Raw genomic sequence first — 23,402 nt, forward strand, 5'->3', positions numbered from 1 at the left:
CAAGTAATTAGGGACAACTAAAAAAGAAAATGTGGACAAGTAATTAGGGACAGAGGGAGTACTATTTAGATGAAATTTCCTAAACTTGCACTGGAATTTAAAATTGTTTATCAAACTTAGGGATAAGGATAAGGCACAAGTACAATTGTAGTCAAGTATGTAATAGTAATAGTTAGATCCTCGTGTGTTGAATGAAAATAGCTCATTTCTTTACTTATCTTCAATAAAATCATCAAGCATATACAGATCATAATTACAAACAAAATATCACTATACCTTTCCACCTAATACACAGACTAACAGGAAGTTGCTAAGCTACATGAAAGAATGGAGTATTAGATCAAAGTCAGGACGAAAATATATATAGGCCAGCATTAAGAAAATTGCGGTGGTTTGAACTTGAGGGATATACTGTTGACACAATGGCGTTCATTTGTTGGGGTACGAAACCATTCACCTTTAAAAACATGACCAATATGGCCTCCACAAGCAGCACAAGTTATCTCCATCCTTATGCCATCTGGGTCTGGCTGAAAAATCATGCAAAACAACTCAAAAATGTCAAGGAAAACTTTTTGTAATTATAGCAACTCTAGCATTAGAAGTGAGATTGATGGAGCACTCAATTTCTAATAAAGAAGTTGGGAGTTCGAGTCACCAAAAGAGTTGTGGAAGAATATTTGGAAAGTGAAAAGTCACATACGAATGTAGCTAGTGTGATTGGAAAGAAGCTCACATTGCGATTTATGGCGCCAGGGAGACCCTCATAAAAAGAAGGCCAGCCACAGGGTGAGTTGAATTTGGTTGCGGATCTGTAGAGTGGAGTGCCACAACCAGCACAGAGGTAGGTGCCTACACCAAAAAACTTGTTATACTCCCCACTCCCTTGATTCCTGTCAAGTAAAAATCAGGGATTCCAATCACTTTATTATTCACACAACATAACTATAATAATCAGCAATATTCCTTTTTTTGCTTGCTTGCATTGTTAGTCTTTGACTAAGGGGTCATTTGATAGGAGAAATAAGACCCGGAACAAAATGCATAATTATTTTATCAAGCGTAATATTGTAGCAACACAACTGTGTCATAATCCTGACCAATTGGTATTACCTAAACAGATAGGCGCAACGACAGATAGAAGAAAGAAGAAATAAAAATTATACGGCAGGATACATACTCTGTGCCTTTCTGCCTCAAAATCCGGAATTGATCAGGGGAGAGAACGGCACGCCATTCCTCCTCTGACTTCTGAACGGACCTTGCTGCTGAAACCCTGAATTGGGTATTGGACAGGCCATGAATGTGAACTGCTTTTTTGGAGTTGAAAGTGATATTTCTTGAAGAAATAATTGGCGAAAATTTTAGAATCTGAGAGTCCATGGAAATGATATTTTTTTGCTTACTCTCAACACATATATTCAGTTAATTGTGTGTTGATGATCCTCCAGGCTCCAACCGTCGCTGTTGCTTCACAAATTCCAGCTAACTGACTTTATCTATATTCTGGAATATCTGATCATATTTATGTGGATAAAACACCATTAGAAAAAAAAAAAAAACATTAAATTTTTAAATCTTTTCTTGTGTTTTTTTTTTCAATTTATTTTTGTTTGATGTTACAGGACGGGTCGCCCGTTAACGTGACAGGTTAAATTATTAAATTTGACCTAATTGATACCACAGTTTAACCATTTATGACAGTATCTACGGACATTATCATTATTTATCCTTTATTTTATTTTATTAGGTGCAATTAAATAAAAAGATTTCCAGATTATCTTCAAATTTGTTGAGTAACAGTTGTTAGCAATATAATGTGTTATTTCAATTTCTAGTTGACTTTGTGCAATCAAAGGTTTAGAAGAATTCCTCGTATTGTCAAAATTTATGGGCCTACAACGCTGAAAAAATTATCATTTTGACTTTGAGATCTAATTATCATAATTCATAACGAATTACAAGTCTAAATGAGAATGCATGCTAATTACCTGTACAATTATTATTTTTATCGCTGTACCGCAACAATCCGAATGGATCAGATGGAATAGTTCAACAAAAAAGAAGCTTCTTCATTAGTATGCTTTTAAAACTTTGAAATGGATTTGCTATTTTTTTATTCAAATTCAAACCGATGATTATCAATTGTCAAACTCATGCCTCAAAAGTGATTTATAAAAAGACAGGTGAGGTAATAATTTAATAATTATTGGACGTGAAAATATTTCCAAATATTGTCCCAAGTGTAATATGTAGGTTAGTGATTCAGATAGTGGAAATAGTAATTAATGTATGCATTAGGATAAATTGTTTATATCACATCTCTTGGGATGCAACACTTTCTCGAAACCTGCTAACGAGAGTGCTATATGCATCGGAAAACTCTTAATAAACTCCTAAATATTATCTTCGTGTGATATGTAGGTCACATATTTGAACCGTGAAAACATATATTAATACTTGCATTATAATAGACTATTTATCTCACATCTCTTGAAATATAAATCTTTTTTAAAAATCTTCTAACGTAGAACACTTTATGCACTAAACAACCTTTAATAAATCTTTAAATATTAAATAAAATAAAGAATAACATGATTTAATACTCTATTTACGTACTTTGAAATCTAATCCAATATGGTGCCAATTCCAAATCCAAGTCAAAAAAGGAACCACCATTTGACATTATTAACACGTTCCTAAATGTAGTCACGATTGGACCAATTCCTAATCCTATTAAATTTTGGAGTGTGGAACCAACGCGTATATGGAATATGTATAATCGAAAAACCCCAAACTATAAATAAGCATTCCAGAAAAGTCAATAATCACCAACCACTGTCATACTATTCCACCATTATTATCGTCGATTCCGTCCAAATAAATAAAATTGCCTAATTATATTAGCCCACCACTCACCAATTATTGTTTTTTTTTATACCAAACCCATCACCTCCATACCTATTCCATTCTGTCACCTGTTCCGAATTTCGATTACAAATCTGGGTTTCGGAGCTCTCTCGCCATAGCCGCTATTGCTGTTTTCTACAAATTGTGTTTCAATGGCGGTTGCGAGTAGCTTTGTGACAGGTGGCAGTTTCAATTGTGATTATTTAAGTTCTACGTCTTGTTCTTCGTCGTCTTCTCCTTCTGTGGATCATCAAGTTAGATTTTTCGGGAGTCGTCGAAGAATTAAGCCGCTGGTATATTGGACGAGATCGCATTCGTTGAGCCCTAAATGTGAGTTATCATCCAACTCGGTGGTGAAAAATGGCAAAAAGGAATCTAGAACATCGAGTCTTTCTGCTTTGGAACTTCTCAAAACATCTGCTGCTGATCGTATGCCTCTTTCTTTTTTTTTTTCTCTTGAAGTTTTGGTATTTTAGCTAGAGTTTTGTGATATTTTTCTAATCTCAAGTCTGTGACCTTGATTGAACTATAATCTGTGGTATTGAGGTTCTAAATTTACTTGGAAGTTATGATGTTTTAGCTAGAGTTCTGTGATTCAATTATTGACCCTAGTTAATTGGGGATTGTAGTTCATTGATTGATACGCGGTTGGATAGTTCGAGTTTACTTAAGATGTTTGAGAAAGAAGGTAGTCTAACATAGGAAACTTTTTCGTGCCAGGATATACAAAGGAGAGTAGCAGCATCATGGTTATTGGACTTAACATTCACACAGCACCAGTTGAAGTGCGGGAGAAAGTTTCTATCCCAGAAGCACAATGGCCTCAAGCAATTCGCGAACTGTGTTCCTTGAATCATATAGAGGAAGCTGCTGTATTGAGTACTTGTAACAGAATTGAAATATATGTTTTGGCGCTTGCCCAAAATCGTGGAATTAAAGAAGTGACTGAGTGGATGTCTAAGGTAATTTTTTCTTCAAGCATCATTTATCTGCATAATGTTTCCTTTTGTTGACTAACATCTTAAATCTGTATGATAAACTAGCAACACTGTCATTGAAAACTGCATTAAACTCTAATGAGCATCATCTACCCTATGTCGCTTGCAGTAAGATTTGAACAAATTCATGTTGGTTTCAAAGGTTTAGGAATTACCTTACATATTCTCCATCATGAAAGATACACTTGAACGATAAACAAAATATTTTGACTTGCTGTGCCATTTATACTCTGTATTTCTACATTTGCGAAGGAATTGTATTTATTTTACTGTGCTTTGGTTCCCCTGCTCACTAACGTCATTGCAAAGGTCTAACTACTTAAGCACAAATTTCAAAGAAATACAGCCCTATGCTACAATGTTCACTTTTTGTTGTACTTTATATGCAAACCTATTTTGACACAAATATCTTTGTTTGGCAGTTTAGTGGAGTTCCAGTTACAGAGCTATGCCAACACCGGTTTTTGCTATACAATCAAGATGCCACACAACACCTGTTTGAAGTAGCTGCTGGACTAGATTCCCTAGTCCTGGGAGAAGGTCAAATTCTTGCACAGGTCAAGCAGGTTGTTAAGAATGGGCAGGGGGTCCCTGGCTTTGGTAGGAAAATAAGTGAGCTATTTAAGCGTGCAATCACAACTGGTAAGAGGGTAAGAACTGAGACCAATATCTCCAGCGGATCAGTATCAGTCAGTTCAGCGGCGGTGGAGCTTGCTCTGCTGAAACTTCCAGAGTATTCTTCTTCTACGGCTCGTGTGTTAATTGTTGGAGCTGGCAAGATGGGAAAGCTTGTGATCAGACATTTGGTTGCTAAAGGGTGTAAAAAGATGGTTGTCGTTAACAGGACAGCGGACAGAGTTGCTGCCATCCGTGAGGAGTTGATGGATGCTGATATAGTATACAAGCCTTTCTCAGAATTATTAGCATGTGCTGCTCAGTCTGATGTAATATTCACCTGCACTGCTTCGAAAGCTCCTTTATTCATAAAGGAGAGTGTTCAAGCTCTCCCTTCTGTGAACTCTGAAGATGGGTGCCGGAGGCTATTTATTGATATTTCTGTTCCTCGGAATGTGGAACCTAGTGTCGCAGAACTTGAAGGTGCAGGTGTTTACAATGTGGATGATCTTAAAGAGGTTGTGGAAGCTAATAAGGAGGATCGGTTGCGGAAGAAAATGGAAGCTGAGACCATCATTGCTGAGGAAGTGAAACAATTTGAAGCACTTAAAGACTCCCTTGAGACCGTTCCAACTATAAAAAAGCTCAGGGCATATGCTGAAAGAATTAGGTCTGCTGAGGTTGACAAATGTTTGTCTAAGATGGGTGATGATATCCCCCAAAACAAGAAGAAGGCTATCTATGATCTCAGTCTAGGGATAGTAAACAAGCTGCTACACGGACCAATGCAGCATCTAAAATGTGATGGAGCTGAAAACCGAACTTTGAGTGAAATACTTGAAAATATGCACGCTCTTAACAGAATATTTGGTCTTGATACTGAGATGTCTGTATTGGAAGAGAAAGTACGAGCCAAGATAGAACAAAATCAAAAGCAATCCTCTTGAGGTTCTTTTTCCATTCAGCTAGAAAAGGTCAATAACGTTCAGCAAAGTTCAATCAGGAATGATCATCGTTTCAGATCCTTTCCTGACAGTTTGCTAGTTTTAACTGTATCAAATTAGAGTACACAGAACACGATGAGATTATTTTTTTTAGGCCATAGGTAGCCAACATTACACGAGGGATTCCCTCAGATTGCGGGAAAGTCTGCCATAGTTGCAGTTGTATTTCTTACGGAAGAGTATATATCCATTTGTTGAATCCAGAGGAGTATTCATAATATATCAAGTTCATGAGGGCTTTGTGAAGCTTCTCACTTTACTGTCTCAACTTCTTTCTGTCTGTTTCTTTTTATTTCTACTTTGGCTTAAAAAAAAGTGGGCAATTACATCAACTCTAGCATATAGTTCAAAGCGTATATAAGATGTTTTTGGCATTTTTCCAAATTGAAGGAAACAAATTCCCATTCTGTTTAATTTAACAAAACAAAAGCAGAAATATTTAAAGCTAAAAGTCAATAAGGGAAACTGAAATCCAATCTATTCATTATCATCCCCTGAAAATCCCATCAATTTTTTGAGACCAGGGAAAAAAGAAGAAGAAGAAGAATTGAAGTCAGAAGTGTTTTCAACTAAGTACTCATCAACTAATTCTTTAACAGACCTAGCAGATAATGGATGAAAATGGGCACCCCATTCTAAAACAAAACTTTTAATCAAAACCAATTGTTCCTCTTCACTGAATTTCTTCCATTTCTTCTTCATTTCCTCCGATTTCAAGCCCGTGTAGTTGCAAAACTCAACGAACAAAAGCTCTTTGCTTTTCTTCAACGCCTCCTCTTTCTGTATCATCTGGGTGTTCATCTTTCCAACCTCTGTTGCAAAATCTGAGGCCAGGTCTATATCGCTCATGTCGTCGTCGTCGTCGTCGTTGTTGGTGCACGAGACTTTGTGAAACTTGGGTTGATTCTTGAAGGTATACATAGAAGGGACCCAATTGGTTTGGGACTTTGTGAATTGTGAAGGAAAACGATTTGGGTAAAGAAGATGAATTCTCAAAGCCATGGTGAGAGGATTCGCGTTGATATTTTGGGATTTTTAAGATTTCTTCTTTTTTTTCTTTTAATGAGATTTATGTGATTATTAGGGCTCTAGGGGTTCGCTTGCTTGCTTCTAGTGTTCAAGTTTTTGCACCGACTGCCTCTGTTTTCAGTAGTCTATAATGTTTGTCTGGTGTTTAATTTTATCTTTTACAGTTCACTTAATGAAGAATATTATTCAAAAAAAAATTTAATTATGACTTAATTTTGTTCAACAAACACATTTTAGGGTTTGTTTGGTATAAGGAATATTCTAAAATTATTTATTCGGCCATTTGTAGTACAATGATGAACCAATTTCATAGAGTATCCCAATTCATAAATTTTTGACGTTTGAGAGTAGCAAACCAATTTTATTGCAGAAAAGGAAAAAGAGAATTCCACAACATATAAAATGTAGTTAAATATTTACAGTAAAAAGAAAACGAAGAGTAATTGGGAGAATTGACAAGAAATTAAAGCCATTTTCAGCAAAAAGAATAGATTATTATCGGGCAACTTGAACAAATCTTTTTTTACAATTCACACGATTATAATAATACATTATACCTCCTCCACCCAAAAACATAAAATTTGAAAAAGAAGAGACAACACTATGGAAACAAAAAAATTATATATATAGCAATGTTTATACATGTTCTACAAAGTTTCGAAGTGGGGAACAAATCCTACTGAGGTATGAGGTGAAAACTGAAAAGGGAAAAAAGAAAAAAAAAACTTAGTATAAACTCTAGGCCTTTTGGCTTATAATCAGCCTCCAATTTTCCTCCCAAGAGCAAGCACCAGAAAACATCATCTCTAACCAAAGCCCCTGGAACATGGCTAAACAGTCTCAAAGGTGAAATCTCAAAACCCCTACCCCTCCAAATGATAGAAAGAATGTAAGGGAAAGAACACAAAATAATGAACTGGTTCTACCACCTCCTTCAGATCAGCAAGTTTGTGATTGTTGTCAAAAAAGCCCACATCTTGATGTATCAGGAGCTCAGTTGCAAATGATTCACGGAAGCTTTGCAACCATCTATAATGATCACCCTGTCTCCAAAATATGAGGAGTGATTAGCTGAGCCAAGATATCAACCCATGTATCTGGAACACCAGGAAGGCACCAGTGCATACAGTCTTGACCCCAGACTGACACTGCATCCTTTTTCCCCAACCAAATTGCAGGATGGGCATCTGCCCTGAACTCACTCAAGTGAGTCAGATCGAGGCTTCTGATAGTTGTGCCTTTTAAAACCTCTTCGATCAGATGATTTAGTCGCCTTGCTTCTTTGTTAACCCCATTATATCTGGGATCAAACCACAGGTCAAGCTGTTCAGGTATCAGTAAGATTTTCTTCAGAAAACTTGTCACTACTTACTGTAACAAACTTTCTAGTGCATAATAGTCCCTATAATTTGTCAAAAAAGTATACAGGGAACCTAATTGTCTGAGAAAATGTAAATTTGGGAACTAACACTTTTTTCTATCAGTAGGAAATCACTTATTAGATTACAAACATGTTAAGTTATATACTTCTGTATCAATTGTTAGACAAAATAAGCTTTCTTAGGAGGCAAATCCTTGCTAAATGCCTAAACTATTTAACAAATTATCCATATTTTTCAACTTTCCTGACATAAGATTTTAGCCTAAGCAATGCATCTTCAAGTGATTTCTATTAGTATGCAAGGGGAAACTTTGTTAGTAACTAACCAAGTTGATTACCTTTGGAAAGTGAAAATTTCAAATTTACCAAAAAGTGCATACCTGAAGTTCACCAAGGGGTCCATCCACTGTGCAACTACCATTTTGATTCCAATCACCACCCTGAAAGTGCCTTGGTGATTGCAAGCGCCAAAATTTAAGTGTTTCCTCTGGTAATTCTTTTTCTATGAATGCAATCATATTCTCGAGAACAACCTGAAGTCCATCAAACATCTCCAATGGAGGTTGAATCAGTTGCCCTGCCTTGTAGAAAACAAGAGGCGTCTCTTTAGGGAATTTGTCAAAGCCCCACCTAGAAGATATTGATAACCATTAAAACCAAAGGAGTTCGAGATAATATGTTAATAACTAGATGCGGTGAAATAATTTGAAATGTCATGTCAGGAATACAGAAACCAAGAGCAGAAGATGATGCTTCCCCCCTCCCACTGAGCCTCTTTCCCCTCTTCCCCCAACAACAAGAAAAAGTAAATAACACATAAAATTGAACCATCATTTTTCCAGAATTAGATGTGTACCAAATACCAATATGTGTCTACAGGAGGAGAAAAATCATACAGTAGTCTTAGTTGGTTTATTCTCAAATGTAGCCCGACCTGTGATTACAGGAATACTAGCTTTTAAGTTTGAACAAACACAATGAGAATCATTTAGTTTTATCAAGAAACACAATTGGAATCATTAACAGTCCAAAGTTGCTGCACACAACAAATTACCAGCTGATCTACCTAGCTCATTCTCCACTGGAACTTCAATTTCTTCCCCACTACACTCACATCTAAAAGAACAAAGATAACACCTTCCACTTAAAAATAAAATAAAAAATTCTACTTAATATGGCAAAATTTGTTTTTTTGGCAACATATCAATTTTATTTTTATTTTCTAGGATTAATGTGAGATGCTATTGAAGATAGATGGGAGCTCAGACCTTTATGTCTTTTGAATAAATTTTAGAACATTGCAAGTTTCAATAGCGGTACAGGTAGGTGGTTAGCATAGCATCCAAAGGTGGCTGAAGATTCCATCCATATGGGGTGATGTGTTTGCAAGGTTGGGCAGGTAGTTGATGTTAATATTTTCACTCAACAACCCACTGTCATCCAGATGCTTTATTCAATTTGTTAACATATTATGTAAGAAAACTTTGAACAAAAATGACAATATTTCACAATCAACAGAGAAAGAGAAGTGGTCATTCTATTTGGACCACATAAGTGATAGACATATCAACTAATGTGCAAAAACAGCAAGAAGGCACATAAAATTACCAATGACCACTTTATCAAGATAAAATAAAATTACCAATGACCAGTGTTGAAGACTAGAACATTGTAAAAGGCACCAATATGAGCCCAATCATCTGCTGGAATATCAACATCTACTCGATATCTTCCCTTCAATCCATCTTGGTTGGAGTCATCTAGCTGTTTTGGCTGCCACCTTAATTAATCAGTAATGAGCAAGTAAGATTATGACTTCAAAGAAAACTCACACCATACTTCAGACTGATATCCAACTTTGGCAACATTTAAGAATGAGGACAAACTTTGAAATGCAAATGGTATACAGGATACAGTTTTCACTTCTGTTAGCGTAATTAACCAGACAGAACGAGAACTTTTTCAAAAATTAAAGTAAATGGTCAGCAGATTTCTTACAAGAAAATTGAGGAGCAACAGCCGTATCAAGAAGCTAACCTACACTCTTCTAGTGACAAAATCCCTTCATGATATCAGAAACTGAAGCTAGTCATGATTCAAGCTCTATTATCCACTTGAGCACTCAGCCAGACAACAGGTTATAACTCATACAACAAAGAGTTTCAAGTTAAAAGCTCCAAATTCATTGTAAAAATATGACTTTCTAAATTAGCCAATACAAGCATATGAAAACTTAAGTAGCAAAAGTAAATTAATGCTACAAACATCCTGGAATGAAGACTTTTTCTTAGAAAATTGCACTATGAATCCTAGCCTTCCAAAGCTCCTTCCTTCAAAATTATTCTCGGAAGAACTAGAATTCGAAATAAGCTGTGCGTAGGAAATGATCTTCAAATCAGGAGTTGCTCAGCCATTATTTTGTATAATCAATATATAAATATAGGGAACCACAACTTAGATCCACAACTCACAGTACAGCCATGAATTCTCCAACTTTTAGTGTTGATAAGCAACCATGATTAGGTGCAAACTCAATAATATCTAGTAAAAGATCGTCATTTGCTACTAAACAACACAATATCAAAACTAATCTTTGCATTTGCTACAAAATAACACAATATCAAAACTATTTTTTGCATTTGCTACTAAACAACACAATTTATAACAAGAATCCAAGGAATATATTGCAATATCAAAACAAGATAAAAGAACAAAACAATGTGCTCACTCATATTTCGCAAGCAAAACAGCACGATGATAACCCACGGTAACATTGAACTTTGGAAAATAGGCTCCTCTCCAAGCACCCTTTCTCTTCCATTTCTTTGCAGTCGAATCAGCCACTCTAAGAGTACACAAAAACGAAACCAAGAAATTCTCATTCAACGAATCTCCAACAAACCCAATATTCTTGTTCCTCATTGAACCCAAGAACCCAACTGGGTCGATCCGAGTTAAATCACACTTGTCGGGCTTCCATTTCCAAGAATTGATCCGACCCATGTTCTCTCTTTGGTTTCTTAGACAGTTCCAGGCGTTCCTGTGAAAGGGGCAGGACTCATCGTAAATGGGTCTGCGATTCGGGTCGCTGACCCACTTGCCTTTGAAGAGATTACAAGAAGGTGAGATGGGAATTTTGGGTTTTGGAGAAGTAGGAGCATAAAGAGGAAGGGATAAAGAGTAGAGGAAAATGAGAAGCAACGTCGGCAGAATCAGCCATGAGAAGAGCTTTGGAGTTAGCTTCGACGCCATTTCTGATCTCCTCTAAACATGACACTGAAGAACCATTTCAAATAATATGAGGTATTATCGACTTTACATACCCACGAATTATTATTTTGGGATAATTTCAGGTTTCTTTTATAAAACTCACTTTTTCGATTTGTGATATTACACTTATTTTTCCTTATTTTAATTTTTTCTAATCATCTTTTAAACCTTTATTAAAATAAATATAATTCAAATTTTGACTTGACACATTTTTTCTTCTTCATATTGATTTTTTAAAGTATTTATTAAATAAGTTATTTTTTTAATAATATGAAGAAATTAATATAAAGAGAGATAAATTTGTTAAAAAATTATAATTAATTTATATTTATTTTAAATAGGTTTAAAACATGGTTATAAAAAAAATCAAATTATAAGAGTAGACGTAATATCATAAACCACGTGAAAGATGAGTGTTATAGAGCGAAACCTCGAGAGAAGTCTCTGAAATTGTCCCTTTAATGATTTTTTTCTTTTTTTTTATGAGAGATTTGATCTTTTACTTTTACACGAGATTTGAACACAGTAATTTTTTTTTTTCAAGTCATAGACTCATAATAGATCATGTTCCATAATAATTAATCGGCCAAAGTCATCTGCGGCCCCTCAAAGTTGTCCTCATTATTCATTTAGACACCTCAACTACACCTAGTACCTATTGAACACCTCTACCACCCCAAATTTGAATCGTCTAAGCATTTTTTTGCCTACATGGCAAATCATTTGTGAGTCACGCAAATGGGGCGCGTGGATTATTTTTTCACCAATATTTTAACGTTAAAAGATTTATCTTTTTTTAAAAAATAAAAAATTAGCATCTCTTCTTCTTCTTCTTCTTCTTCTTCGACTCAACCACCATTGCAACCACCTTCTCACCACCGCAATCACCGGTGTCCCACCATTAAAGTTCATTCTCCTTCTTTCTCGAGCTGCAATCATTCTTCTTCTCCACGCCACCTTGTTTTTTAATCAAATCTGCCGTCACCATATCCACACTTCTCCTTTCCTTTCTTTCTCCGATCATCTTCTTCCCCTTTTTTTTGCAGACCATCATCTTTTTTCCCTATTTTTTCAGGCCATCATTTTCTTTCTCCTTTTTAACCAGCCATTAACCTACCTCCCACCGTTGACACCACCTCATTTTTCTCCAAATCTATCGTCGTTAATATCTTTCTTTTTAGCCTTTCAAACAATCAATCACAAATTTTAATTTGTTCATCGAAAAACACTGCCACCACACATCTCTTTCTTTCTGCCAAATCAACTCAAACATGAATCGAATCTAAGCTTAAAAACAAAAATAAATAAAAAAAGAAGTAGAAAAATTTAGGAGATTTAAGCTTTTATTTTAAAAAAAGGGGAAGATGATGAAGTTGGGGGAGTGGGCAGGTCAGAGTCGGAGGCGGCACATACATAGTTTAGGATTTTAGTTTATTTTTTTAATTATAATTATTTTGGAGCCCAAAAGACACATGGCTTCTTTTAATTAGTTAGTTTGCCATGTCATGGCAAGTGCATCGCACACTCTTGACATTTTTTTGTTGATCATCAAAATGTGTCTAATAGGAACAATTTTTGTATAGGTAAAAGTGTTCAATAGGTAAAAGGTTGAATTGGAGTGTCTAAGTGAAATATGCGGACAACTTTAAGGCGCCGTAGATGACTTTGGCCTAATTATTCTAAGGAGTAATTTGAAAAGACAATTTTTTTATTCACCTTGTAAATGGTTATAATAGATCATTTTCCATAATAATTATACTATGGGGAGAATAAGCAAAACATATGGGAGAAATGGGAAACAAATTTCTTTCTTTACCCCGTCTCTCTCGGCAAATGATTTATCAAATGAGTTGCCAGATTATATGAATATTTTTTTTAGTAGGTGGTGGTGAGACTTGAATTCATGACTTACAAATTTTGTATCCCATGTATCCTATAGAAGTTATGTGAACATCTCATTTAAAAATTTAAACCGATAAAAAAAAAACATTTTTTAGATATATCTTTGCTATTTCTCACTTAAGATTCAGTACAAAATTTCTCCGATGAAATGAGTTGCTATTTGTCAAAAACCATTGTGTTTGCATGCAGAGTTCTGTTGTTTTTGTTGCTGACAAAACTCACCATAGTCTGGGACTGCTTGCACAAGGCACTACCATATGGATTATTTTTTCCCAGTTGTCATAGTTGCTTGATAAAGTAAAAGCCAAGTATATGATCAATTCTGCAGCCCATCATGGTGCTTGTGAACTGAAGGTAAAACATCTATGATCAAACAGTTGTGATCTTATTTGGCACACATTACCTTTTTCTCGTTAGCCTCTTGTGTTCTACAGCATTTATATTTGATCAATCACTGAATACATGTCACCCAGCAAAAGATGCAGTTACTAACTTCGCGAGTAAAAAGGTGCTCACTCTGATGTAAATGAAAAATGTGGCAAATATTAGTTTCTGCGACTCTCTCGTTCTATCAGAATTCAGATGCTGACAGAGTAGCCAAGAGAATTGTCTCGGCTTATGCTACATGATTTCTTTCAGCTGATACGGGGTCTATTAGAAATTTGTGTCCTTATTTTCTCCCTTTCGAGATTAAATATGGGGGTTAGGAACAAAATGTTCCTATACAAAGGTTTAACCATTTCATTAACCCCTTTCACTGCAACTATGCGGGCATTCACCTGTTTCTGGATTCTATTTGCATTTCAAATGGTCTAGCCAAAATCTTTTGATCAGCTTTTATTTCATAAAGTGGTACCTCAAACTCAGTACATTCAATTTTCAAGATGGTTTCTATGAATCACCAAAATCTTGATAAATGAATCCACATCTTCTTAAAGCTTCATGATTCACATTACTGTTTACCTGCACGCATAAGTGTTTTAATTTCTAGTTCCCTTTCAGAATGTCATAATATTGCAGTGGCTTCTTCTTGGGTTCAGCACAAGTTTCCTGAAAAGGAGCAATGTTATGTGATGGTATTGGAAGTCATTTCTACATAGGGGTCATTATGTGTTTTGACACTTTGAATGAATCATAGTTGCTCTCATTTATTTTGGTTGAATGGTCAATTACCTCAATTGCAGCAGCCAAGCGCAAAATGGAAGCTTCACACCAGGGTCGGCCAATGAGTTGTATACCTATGGGAAGCCCTTGCTTGTCATAACCAACCTAAGCATGTAACTCATCGATATGAGATAGCGATAACTACCATTGTTGTACTAGGTGAATATACCTCATTCTGAATGTAACAAACAAATCCTACATTATGGATCATTTGAAGGAAGATCTAGGCTAAAATATGCTTCTGGAGGGGATAAAGCTTTTTGGAATATATATATATATATATATATTATTATTATTATTATTATTATTATTTTCGCTTTCATGCCAATTGCTACTTTTTTTGTGAAAACTATCTTGGGATAAAATCTAAAAACCCTTGAAACATTAGTGCAGGGACTTTTTCAATAGACAATTTAATTGTATGCAAACCCATCCCCTAAGACTGATAAACCAAAATGCAGATCCGTGAGATACAATCTTGCCTTTACGTCCCTCCGAAATGGTTAAAAAGAGTACCAATTCCTGAATGACCATCGGTCAACTAACTACCCTGGGTAGAGGAGAAAGGTGAGACAACTTACAGGGACAGTAACTGCAGGAAGTCCCAGAAGATTTGCTGTTATAATGAACCGCATAAGATTTCCTGAAAGTAGATCATCACATGAATAGAAATCTAACCTGAAACTTCAAAACAGCAAGCTGTCCGAGAATAGTAGAGAAACAGTATATGTATAGTTTCAACTAACTCCATAGTTGATGATATCTTGTAAGGGGTGAGTGAAGGGAAAAACCTGTAACTTGCAAATTAGTCTCCCCAACTTTAAGAGCACCTGGTGGAATTATGGGTGCTGTCATGCTGAAAAAGTCGGAAGTAGCAGAGGTAAGTTTAGGAACATTGCTGCATTCATTCCAACAAAACAATTAACTGCCTATGCACACAAGCTCAGTATGTCATATATCTAACTTTGACATGTATCAACAAACTAATCTACCCTCTACACATACTGGACTTGCCATTTAATGTTTTAGGTATCTACATTAACAAGTCAGTCACATGACCACTTTCATTTCTAAGAATATTATATCAGGCACAGAAATCCCACCAACCAAAAGAAGGGGGGAAACGAAAAAGAGCAGGAAAAACCGAACAGGGAAATAGTTTGAAAAGATGAGTGATTAAATGTAGGCACATGGAAAAGTGAGAAAATATGTTCAATTACAGGAATAGAGTAAGCCTTGGTGAAGGACATGAAAGTTAATTCCACACTTTCCAGAAACTTCATTGACATACCCAGTCGTTGGTGTCACAATGATATCCACCCTCTTGAAAATCTCCATATGGAAATACATTAACCTCCGCCTGCAACAACCCAGACAAGAGTTATGTCAATCATGTATCTTGTATAAAGCACTACTTTCAGTCTTTCAGGATGTTAAACACTCCATCAATCTTATCAAGTCATATACTTGGTTTGGAACATAACTGACTTCTTTCAACAGCATTGTATCAGGCAGGGGCGGAGCCACCTTGTACTAAGGGGGTTCATCCGAACCCCCTTTGGCGGAAAATTATATTAATTATACATGGTTAAAATAATTTTTTATGTATATATAGTAGATGTCGAACCCCCTTCGGCTACTTCGTGTGTCTATTTCTACAGATTTTGAACCCTCCTCTTATTGAAAATCCTGGCTCCGCCACTGGTATCAGGTTTCCAAAATTATCAACTTAAAAGTTTTGGCAACTAATAAAGTGTAAAATCCAACCTACAGTAAGCTACAATTATCTGACGCTTTCGGTCATTTCAGATGCCACCGTATTTCTAAACCAATAAAACGGTTCTCAGTTGGATTCTGAAGCAAATTCGTGACTAAGATTAGATTGTTGTACTTTAGGTGCTTAAGAAACAATATGTCTCACCTAAGCCGCTGAGCAGCAACATAGTCTGCTGCTGTAAATGAACGAAAAAGTGCCAGATTGGTGCGAGTATCATATGTCAATCTCTCTCCTTTCCTGAAGACAAAAAAACAAGAAAACAGAACCAAGATGATATCAGGAAAAAAATTGAAGCTGCTCCCAACAAGACATTGAGATCTATTAAGAAGACATTTGATAATAGAATATTCACAGAAAAAGTGTGTACCCATCATAACAGTCTGGATTCAGTGCGCATAATGCTTCAGATCCAATAGAAACAACATGAGCTAAGCGCATCTCATGCAACTCTGGTATTACAATTTCTACCGTCTTCAACCATGAGATAAAAGAAAAATATTAGACATACTAACAAACATGTTGAATGACAGATTCTCACAATATTGTCAGCTAATGGTTCCTGAAATTCTAAACCAAAGCTAGAGAATACACCTGCCAAAGTCCAAGATAAAGCAATGAAGAATATAGTAATGGTAATAGAATTACTTCGCATCCATGCTTTTCTGATAGCCGACTGAGAACATTCCCGCACTTGTCAGATATATCAGTTGAGAAGACATCATTAAACCACTGTAAAAGGATGATGACATGAGATTATCAAAGAAATATCCAAATACAAAAACTATTTCCGTGAGAAGAAGTATAGTCACCTCTGTATATTTTCCAAGGCGCAGCGATTCCACAGATTGCAAGCTCTCTTGTGAAGAGAAATTAGGTACACAAGGGAGGGACTGAAAGAAATAGAGGGAGATGATAAATTACAGAAACAGAAAGTTTGATCCACCATGATGTCCAAAATCAATAAGATGAATGTGATATCTTAATGAATCTAGAGTCTGCTGGTGAGATTAAAACTAAGAACATGGTTTTTAGATGTTCTAAACATGTACATGATGTTTCAGGTTATCCTGTTTACCAGAAGGTACTTTTACAAAGTATTACAATGAAGAAAATTTAGAAAGCAGAACAGTCAAGAGAAATACAGAGTTTAAGAAATGAGCTGATGAATAAGCCTTTTGGGATGGTTACCGGTCTCAAAGAGATTCTATCAGCAGGAGAGGACCCCAAAATTGCTGCATACCTGATGAAGTAATGGATATGAACAAATCACATTGCAATTTCCTAGTGTAATTTTGATCCTAAATTTATTTCTAAAAAAAGTGAGACCAATAAAGCTATCAAAGCAATAACTTGTTGAGTAAAACATGTAAATTACATTAACAAGTCCGGGAAGACTCATCCTGACATAGTTCCGTGGCATACATGACAAAAACACAACATTACATCACTTGTACCATTAGTTCTTTTATGTGCTCTGACAAGATGGTTGAATAATCATTCTACATCTATATGCAATTATGCATAGCTCTATCATTCTCATTTCCTTTCCTCAATAATAAGATTCTTTTAGTTTGTCCTTTACCATCAGCAAGCAGATTTATAAGAGGAAAATTAGGCCAGCTAATTTCAGTGTTCATTTAATTTATTACAAATGTTTAAGATTACGCATATTCTCATATTCAAACCCATGACAACTTACACAAGTATGGTGTCCTCAACTGTTGTAGCGATTGGTCCAATAATTGCCACTGTTCCATCATCACATAATGACCTGGATAAACAAAACAGACGCTATAGTGAATCTGCCCCATCCCGTAAGACAATTTTCTCCCATTACATGAAAAAAGAATCATTCGGAACACCATAAAGATTGAATGTCTATGCACCCAAAACTGACTTAATAATAAGAAGGTACAAATGATAGCAGGTTTGATATTATTAAACTGACTGAAGGCAATGCATAAGTGGAAATACTAATCATTTCACCAAAATCACTTATCTCTCCAAGTTAAGAAAATCAATATGGATTTGTCATATAATTGAAGACTGTTTGGCTGTTGAATTATTTTCTGACAAGTTTGGAGGCACTATTCCATAGTCCAATTGTGTACTAAGCTTAAGCATCAAAATCAGTCACAACTTATGGAACTTCACTGAGTTTGGAGTTCTTGCAATCAACCAACAGTAGTTTCAAGCTCTGTCCTTGATATTGATCTCCATATTATTGACAAAGGTATATACATCCATATTATCTTAGATTAATTTGGACTAATAAAATGTAGCCTGACAACTAAATAAGTTCCGTATTCAATTATTTACTTTGATAACTAAATTTTATTCTGAATTACTAGAGTTTCTTCATTTCTTTATCTTGATAGCTAAAGTTTTATATCCAATCCTTAGCATAGGCAAGCAACCTATGAGATGCTACATCAAAATAAAGCTTCTCAGGAAGTATCCTTGCTGGATTTATAAAGATTTGAGGCAACATTAATGTGGTAAGATGGAAAATAGCATAACTTGTGATCATAATACCATCTTTGGGGTACTGGAATGGTATTGTGAAGTGAACGTTGTTTTGACTCATACAAAGATCTGGAGAGATAATAAATCCAATTTGAGATGGTCTATCATCACTATACATAAAAGATTGAAGCACATCCTAGACTAATGTATACACATGCATATATGAACCACAAGCTCCTAAACGAAGATGCAGAATAAATGCAAGAAATATTGATGGTTGACGAAAGAGGAACAAGAAATATGGCTATACAGTTGGAAGATCTGTTAGAAAGAAAAATATATCATAAGCGACATGTACAACTGTAGAATGAGCTCACCCGGTCATGTCAGTTCGACCATATGTTGACTTCAATCCCACAACACCACAAAGGGAAGAAGGAATCCGAACTGAACCTGTCCTTACACATTAAATCAAGCATCAATAAAATACTTTTTTTTTTTGAAAATTGAATAAGTGGATTCTTCAGTTTGACATGGTGTAAGGTGTACAACCTCCTCCATCCGTCCCCAAAGCAGCAGAACACAATCCCGAAGCCACAATAGCTGCAGGGCCTGAGGAAGACCCGCCGGTGTACCTATCTGGATCGTGTGGGTTTCGTGTAGTCCTGTCACAGAGATTTTTAACTCAAAAAAAAGGGCAGAGAAGCAAAAGTATGTTCGCAACAACTAATAAACAACTCTAGAGTATACCACCTCAGGATATAAACATTTTAGGAAGCAATTGTTAGAGGTTACTGTGAAGGAAGCCTGTGAATGTGATAAAGCACGTATCTTCCATACTTATTCAAGGAGGAAGAAGTGAAGAAGGATAGGAGAAGATAATCATTTGCATCTTCTCAAATTCCAGGAGGTTTCACCCATGGAGCATTGAGCAGTTACTTACAGTTATTAGGAGTTATTTGGTAGTTCCTTATGGTTACTAGAAGTTATCTATCCTTATCCTAAATAGTTATGAAGTAGTTATAGTTACCTATTATATAATAGGAGATCTAGTAATAAGTAGACATGTGTTAATATATCTTTTATATGCAGAAAAGGTTGTTCTAAGAGATATGAGATACTTGTCTCTGTTTGTATTTTCTATTGTTCTACGAGATACTTGTCTCTCTTTGTATTTCCTGTTGCTTTTATCCAGTAAAAAACCTTAGTTTCTATCAGAATGCTAGTGTTACATTTAAAACAGAAAGGAAATGTCTGAGGACTGCCACAGAGCCTTTCCACAAAAGAATACGTAATTACATACCCATAGTTTGCGTTATTTCCAGTAGTGCCCAAGCCCAACTCATGCATGTTTGCTTTTCCAACCAAAATTGCACCACAACTTCGTAATCTTGACACAGAAACAGCATCCTTCTTTACCTCACGAACCTCATGCATCCATGCAGTTGCTCCTGTTTGCACCAAGCATATAACTAAATCTGGAAAAAGGGCTAGGCCGAAGATGAAAACTAAAATGCATACCCTTTGAAGGGTGAGAATAGCAATCTATGTCGTCTTTGATTGCCATGAAAATCCCATCCAAGATTGAGAGTGGATTCCCTGCATATTCCCCACAGTATGAAAATATTATTTTGACTGAGCACAGTTTGCAAGTACGATAAATTTTGGAGTATTATTTACTTACCATTCAATGATGAATACAGCAAGGTAAACATGTAAATATCAGAATACCTTGTTCAAATCTTTGTGTAGAAGCAGCAGCTTGCTTTCTTACTTCATCAGGGTCAAAAGAAATTAATAGTGGGGCTGTGGGATTCTTATTGTTGAACTCCTCAATAGCTGAGATGAAGCGCTCCGCAACCTGTACACAAGGAATAACTTCTCATCCTAGAGATTAGAAGACAGAAACAAAAACCAAGCAACCATAGAAGTGTCTTGCCATCGATGGAGTTGTAAACTTAGATCTGTATGCATATGCATAATCACGAATCTTCCAATAGCGGAATGATGCAGTTGTATCACCACTCCAATTGCTAGCTGGATCATATTCTGGAAGACACTTTAAGGCTAGTTCAACCCGGTCTTCAGGCTTCGCGTCTTCTTCTATGCTGACAACAGCAGGTTCTGGCTCTACAGTCAGGAAATTCAAACTGAATTAGTGCCAAGTATACAACAATACTTTGCATCATGGCAATGTCAACACTGGCATCCTTTTCTTAATTTTTTTTTCTAAGGAGGTCACCATTGACATATAATGCCTGGTTATATACAATCTTTTGCATCCATATTGATGCCATCAATTTTAACAGGTTTTATCAACATCAATATCTACAGCACAGCCTTAAAAGTAGAGTAGCCACAAATCCCACAAGTAAGAAGAAAGAAATTGACCTGGTCAACTTGCGTGCATCTACTAATCCAACATGTACTACTTGCTATACATTCTACTAGGTGTTGGCCGTCGGGTAACTCTAATTTACCTGGTCAAATTCACCTTTGTTGGAATCCGGAACTTGGTTGCCATGATTGTAAATATATGACACTTTGGGCCTAACTCAACCACAAAAGCTACCTCACGAGGGTGCATTACCCAAGTCCATACACGGGAATAGACCTAGCTCGGATACCATGGATAAGGCACCTAAGCTTGACTAAACTCCAAAAGCTAGCTCATGAGGGAAGATTGCCCAAGTCGATATAAAAAAACCACCAACTCATTCCCCAACCAATGTGTGACTCTAACCCACTCTAAACACATATCTTTGTCCACCACTTAAGTTTTCCAATAAAGAGAACATTGTACAAAATAAATAAAAAAGAATACACAGGGTGTTTAAATCTGTTTCTACCCTTTGTTCCATTTACTTGTGACTTGTAAATCCGTTCATTCAAGAAAAAAGAAAGAGCTAATTCCACCAATTTTGTCAGTGGAGGATAAAATACAAAAGAAGTACCTTCCTATTTCATTGCTAATGGAAATATCTAAATTGATTGATTTTGCGAGAGAGAGTTGATATCGTAGTTTAAGAATAAACCTTGAGGAGGAAATTCGGGTTTAAACATAGGGCACTCCGGTATGACGGTGTACTTCAGCTTCTGTCATTCATGAATAAATCTTCTTCAGTCTTTATTTAACCATTCCATACATACTCACAAGAAGAAGTAAATTCAAGAAACAAACCTCGTCGAATTTGTTATCATTCTTGAGGTGATTCATAATCAAAGATCCAATACCCGGTACTTCAGCCAGGTTCAGAAAGAACTTGAACCAGAAACCAGTCAAATGTGGAGCTTCAAAGAAAAATTTGCATTAATTTAATCGAAACAATACAAAATTGTAGTGTATATCACATAAAGATACACAGAATTGAAACCTTGAATATTCTCCGGTATGTACTTCACCGCCGTCAAGTCAACTTCACTCGCCGGTAGCATCACTCGCTTGATCCCCATTTTCTTGATACAATAACTCAATCTATCAATAATTCACCATAATCACGATCACAGAAATAAAGATACAGAAAATCATATAAAATATCTATTGAACTTTCCAAGAAAATTGACTTATCACACACAACTACAAGTTAATACTTTCAGCAAGAATTGAAGTCGTCACCGGCCGGCCGGCGAGTACTGGTTAATGATACGTGCGCAAGAAAGTGAACGCACGTTTAGAATTTACTTTAGTAACCCAATTGGTTCAAAAATACTTTTTGTTGAAAACTTCACATAGGGGCGCGGGATATATAGTCCGTCCCTCTATCCCATTTTATCTTATACCCTTTCCTTTTAATTTGTCTAGAATAAATATCACCTTGTAAGTCCTTCGAGTTGAATGAACCGGGATCAAACCCCTCAATGTTTTCTGAGTCAAGTCTGTCACATAGGATTTACCTAGTACGATTTATATCTTCACTAATGTAGAGGCTGTGACAGAAATTGTAGCGAATGCGGGTTATCCTGGATTCAAAAAAAATCACCTTATAATTTAATTTTAATTTTTTTTTTTGTTATACTCACATAAATATAAAAAAAAATCACCTTATAATTTAATTTTAATTTTCTTTTACTATACTCACATAAATATCAAAAAAATATTAATCATATTTAATCAAACAATATTATATATATATAAAATAAACAGAATGAATATATAATAGTAAGCTATCGATTTACCCAATAACAAGTGAAATGTCAATTTCAATTATGTTGATGGCTTCCTCAACAATATCGACAGTTTAAACGATCATTTTTTATGATATGGTTGTTGTTATTGTTTTTGACTTTTTGTATTCGTAGGAGGGACCATGACATTTTTGGGTTGGATTTGGCCCACTAACAATTTTGCTCTGGGTTGTTGTTAAATCATAAATGGGTGGTTGTTTTGAATTTTTCTTCTTATTTAATAAATGGAAAAGGGTCAAAAATATCCCTATACTATTCGAGAAGGTTTAAAAATATTCCTCATCCACCTATCGAGATAAAAATAGAGCAACTTTCACATATAGCAAATACAAAATTCATATTTGTATGCTATAGCAAAGTTTGCATAATTGCGCTCCATAGCAAACATATATATGTATAATTCACTATATATATACAAAAAAATAGTTGTACAATCTGCTTTGGTATACATATACAAAAAGATCAAATTGTATAAAAGTGAGAGAGGTGAGTGAGCGAGCGAGATCTGGGGAGAAGTGGCGAGCGAGATCTGGGGAGAGGGGGAGAGAGGGGGAACGAAAAATGTATGTATATATATAATTTTCTCCCGCTTTATACAAACACAAACGCATTTATACAATTTGCGTTTTTTGTATAAAGTGAGAGAGGCGAGTGAGAGAGCGAGATCTGAGAGAGTGGCGAGCGAGATCTGGGAGAAAGGA

General features: G+C 35.7%; 5 protein-coding genes across 7 annotated transcripts; 1 reads left to right on the plus strand and 4 right to left on the minus strand.

Moving 5' to 3' along the window:
• Window positions 1-175: 175 nt before the first annotated feature.
• Window positions 176-1,498, minus strand: LOC102601102 (peptide methionine sulfoxide reductase B5-like). Its single transcript, XM_006361919.2, has 3 exons — window positions 1,181-1,498; window positions 737-893; window positions 176-530 (listed from the first exon to the last, which is right to left on the minus strand). The coding sequence occupies exons 1-3, from the start codon at window positions 1,381-1,383 to the stop codon at window positions 375-377; spliced, it is 516 nt and encodes a 171-aa protein (XP_006361981.1). The 5' UTR covers window positions 1,384-1,498; the 3' UTR covers window positions 176-374.
• A 1,327-nt stretch (window positions 1,499-2,825) lies between these two features.
• Window positions 2,826-5,795, plus strand: LOC102601446 (glutamyl-tRNA reductase 1, chloroplastic-like). Its single transcript, XM_006361920.2, has 3 exons — window positions 2,826-3,339; window positions 3,631-3,872; window positions 4,331-5,795. The coding sequence occupies exons 1-3, from the start codon at window positions 3,063-3,065 to the stop codon at window positions 5,468-5,470; spliced, it is 1,659 nt and encodes a 552-aa protein (XP_006361982.1). The 5' UTR covers window positions 2,826-3,062; the 3' UTR covers window positions 5,471-5,795.
• Window positions 5,796-5,983: 188 nt separating this feature from the next.
• Window positions 5,984-6,685, minus strand: LOC102601777 (uncharacterized). Its single transcript, XM_006361921.2, has one exon. The coding sequence runs from the start codon at window positions 6,527-6,529 to the stop codon at window positions 6,005-6,007; it is 525 nt and encodes a 174-aa protein (XP_006361983.1). The 5' UTR covers window positions 6,530-6,685; the 3' UTR covers window positions 5,984-6,004.
• Window positions 6,686-7,158: 473 nt separating this feature from the next.
• Window positions 7,159-11,273, minus strand: LOC102602112 (protein trichome birefringence-like 12). Of its 2 annotated transcripts, none has more exons than XM_006361922.2 (4): window positions 10,666-11,272; window positions 9,580-9,717; window positions 8,318-8,567; window positions 7,159-7,879 (listed from the first exon to the last, which is right to left on the minus strand). In XM_006361922.2, the coding sequence occupies exons 1-4, from the start codon at window positions 11,187-11,189 to the stop codon at window positions 7,595-7,597; spliced, it is 1,197 nt and encodes a 398-aa protein (XP_006361984.1). In that variant the 5' UTR covers window positions 11,190-11,272; the 3' UTR covers window positions 7,159-7,594. The 2 variants fall into 2 exon arrangements, with proteins under 2 accessions (XP_006361984.1, XP_006361985.1); XM_006361923.2 differs by having other exon boundaries at window positions 7,773-7,856; window positions 10,666-11,273.
• Window positions 11,274-13,919: 2,646 nt separating this feature from the next.
• On the minus strand, window positions 13,920-22,286 carry LOC102602671 (fatty acid amide hydrolase). Of its 2 annotated transcripts, none has more exons than XM_006361925.2 (21): window positions 22,108-22,286; window positions 21,891-21,991; window positions 21,698-21,807; window positions 21,552-21,612; window positions 20,456-20,646; window positions 20,248-20,377; window positions 20,038-20,115; window positions 19,820-19,967; window positions 19,069-19,181; window positions 18,894-18,969; window positions 17,750-17,821; window positions 17,239-17,290; window positions 16,860-16,940; window positions 16,696-16,779; window positions 16,418-16,521; window positions 16,195-16,287; window positions 15,565-15,633; window positions 15,065-15,129; window positions 14,855-14,916; window positions 14,283-14,378; window positions 13,920-14,159 (listed from the first exon to the last, which is right to left on the minus strand). In XM_006361925.2, the coding sequence occupies exons 2-21, from the start codon at window positions 21,967-21,969 to the stop codon at window positions 14,097-14,099; spliced, it is 1,827 nt and encodes a 608-aa protein (XP_006361987.1). In that variant the 5' UTR covers window positions 21,970-21,991; window positions 22,108-22,286; the 3' UTR covers window positions 13,920-14,096. The 2 variants fall into 2 exon arrangements, with proteins under 2 accessions (XP_006361987.1, XP_006361986.1); XM_006361924.2 differs by having other exon boundaries at window positions 22,092-22,286.
• Between the last annotated feature and the right edge of the window lie 1,116 nt (window positions 22,287-23,402).

This window comes from Solanum tuberosum, unplaced genomic scaffold (genome assembly GCF_000226075.1).
Source record: "Solanum tuberosum cultivar DM 1-3 516 R44 unplaced genomic scaffold, SolTub_3.0 scf00377, whole genome shotgun sequence".
In the NCBI taxonomy this organism is placed as follows: Eukaryota; Viridiplantae; Streptophyta; class Magnoliopsida; order Solanales; family Solanaceae; genus Solanum; species Solanum tuberosum.

What these genes read in the sequence shown, in the direction of transcription:
- LOC102601102 (XM_006361919.2), bottom strand. Translation starts at nt 1,383, where the DNA reads ATGGACTCTCAGATTCTAAAATTTTCGCCAATTATTTCTTCAAGAAAT. An exon ending in TTGAGGCAGAAAGGCACAGA is followed by an intron (nt 894 to 1,180) that starts GTATGTATCCTG and finishes TTTACTTGACAG; the next exon opens with GAATCAAGGGAGTGGGGAGT. An exon ending in CTGGCGCCATAAATCGCAAT is followed by an intron (nt 531 to 736) that starts GTGAGCTTCTTT and finishes ATGATTTTTCAG; the next exon opens with CCAGACCCAGATGGCATAAG.
- LOC102602112 (XM_006361922.2), bottom strand. Translation starts at nt 11,189, where the DNA reads ATGGCGTCGAAGCTAACTCCAAAGCTCTTCTCATGGCTGATTCTGCCG. An exon ending in GTTTTGCTTGCGAAATATGA is followed by an intron (nt 9,718 to 10,665) that starts GTGAGCACATTG and finishes TGATTAATTAAG; the next exon opens with GTGGCAGCCAAAACAGCTAG. An exon ending in GACCCCTTGGTGAACTTCAG is followed by an intron (nt 7,880 to 8,317) that starts GTATGCACTTTT and finishes ATACCTGAACAG; the next exon opens with CTTGACCTGTGGTTTGATCC.
- LOC102601777 (XM_006361921.2), bottom strand. Translation starts at nt 6,529, where the DNA reads ATGGCTTTGAGAATTCATCTTCTTTACCCAAATCGTTTTCCTTCACAA.
- LOC102601446 (XM_006361920.2), top strand. Translation starts at nt 3,063, where the DNA reads ATGGCGGTTGCGAGTAGCTTTGTGACAGGTGGCAGTTTCAATTGTGAT. An exon ending in CAAAACATCTGCTGCTGATC is followed by an intron (nt 3,340 to 3,630) that starts GTATGCCTCTTT and finishes TTTTCGTGCCAG; the next exon opens with GATATACAAAGGAGAGTAGC. An exon ending in TGACTGAGTGGATGTCTAAG is followed by an intron (nt 3,873 to 4,330) that starts GTAATTTTTTCT and finishes TTTGTTTGGCAG; the next exon opens with TTTAGTGGAGTTCCAGTTAC.
- LOC102602671 (XM_006361925.2), bottom strand. Translation starts at nt 21,969, where the DNA reads ATGGGGATCAAGCGAGTGATGCTACCGGCGAGTGAAGTTGACTTGACG. An exon ending in GCCTTGGAAAATATACAGAG is followed by an intron (nt 16,780 to 16,859) that starts GTGACTATACTT and finishes ATCCTTTTACAG; the next exon opens with TGGTTTAATGATGTCTTCTC. An exon ending in AATCCAGACTGTTATGATGG is followed by an intron (nt 16,288 to 16,417) that starts GTACACACTTTT and finishes TTTTGTCTTCAG; the next exon opens with GAAAGGAGAGAGATTGACAT.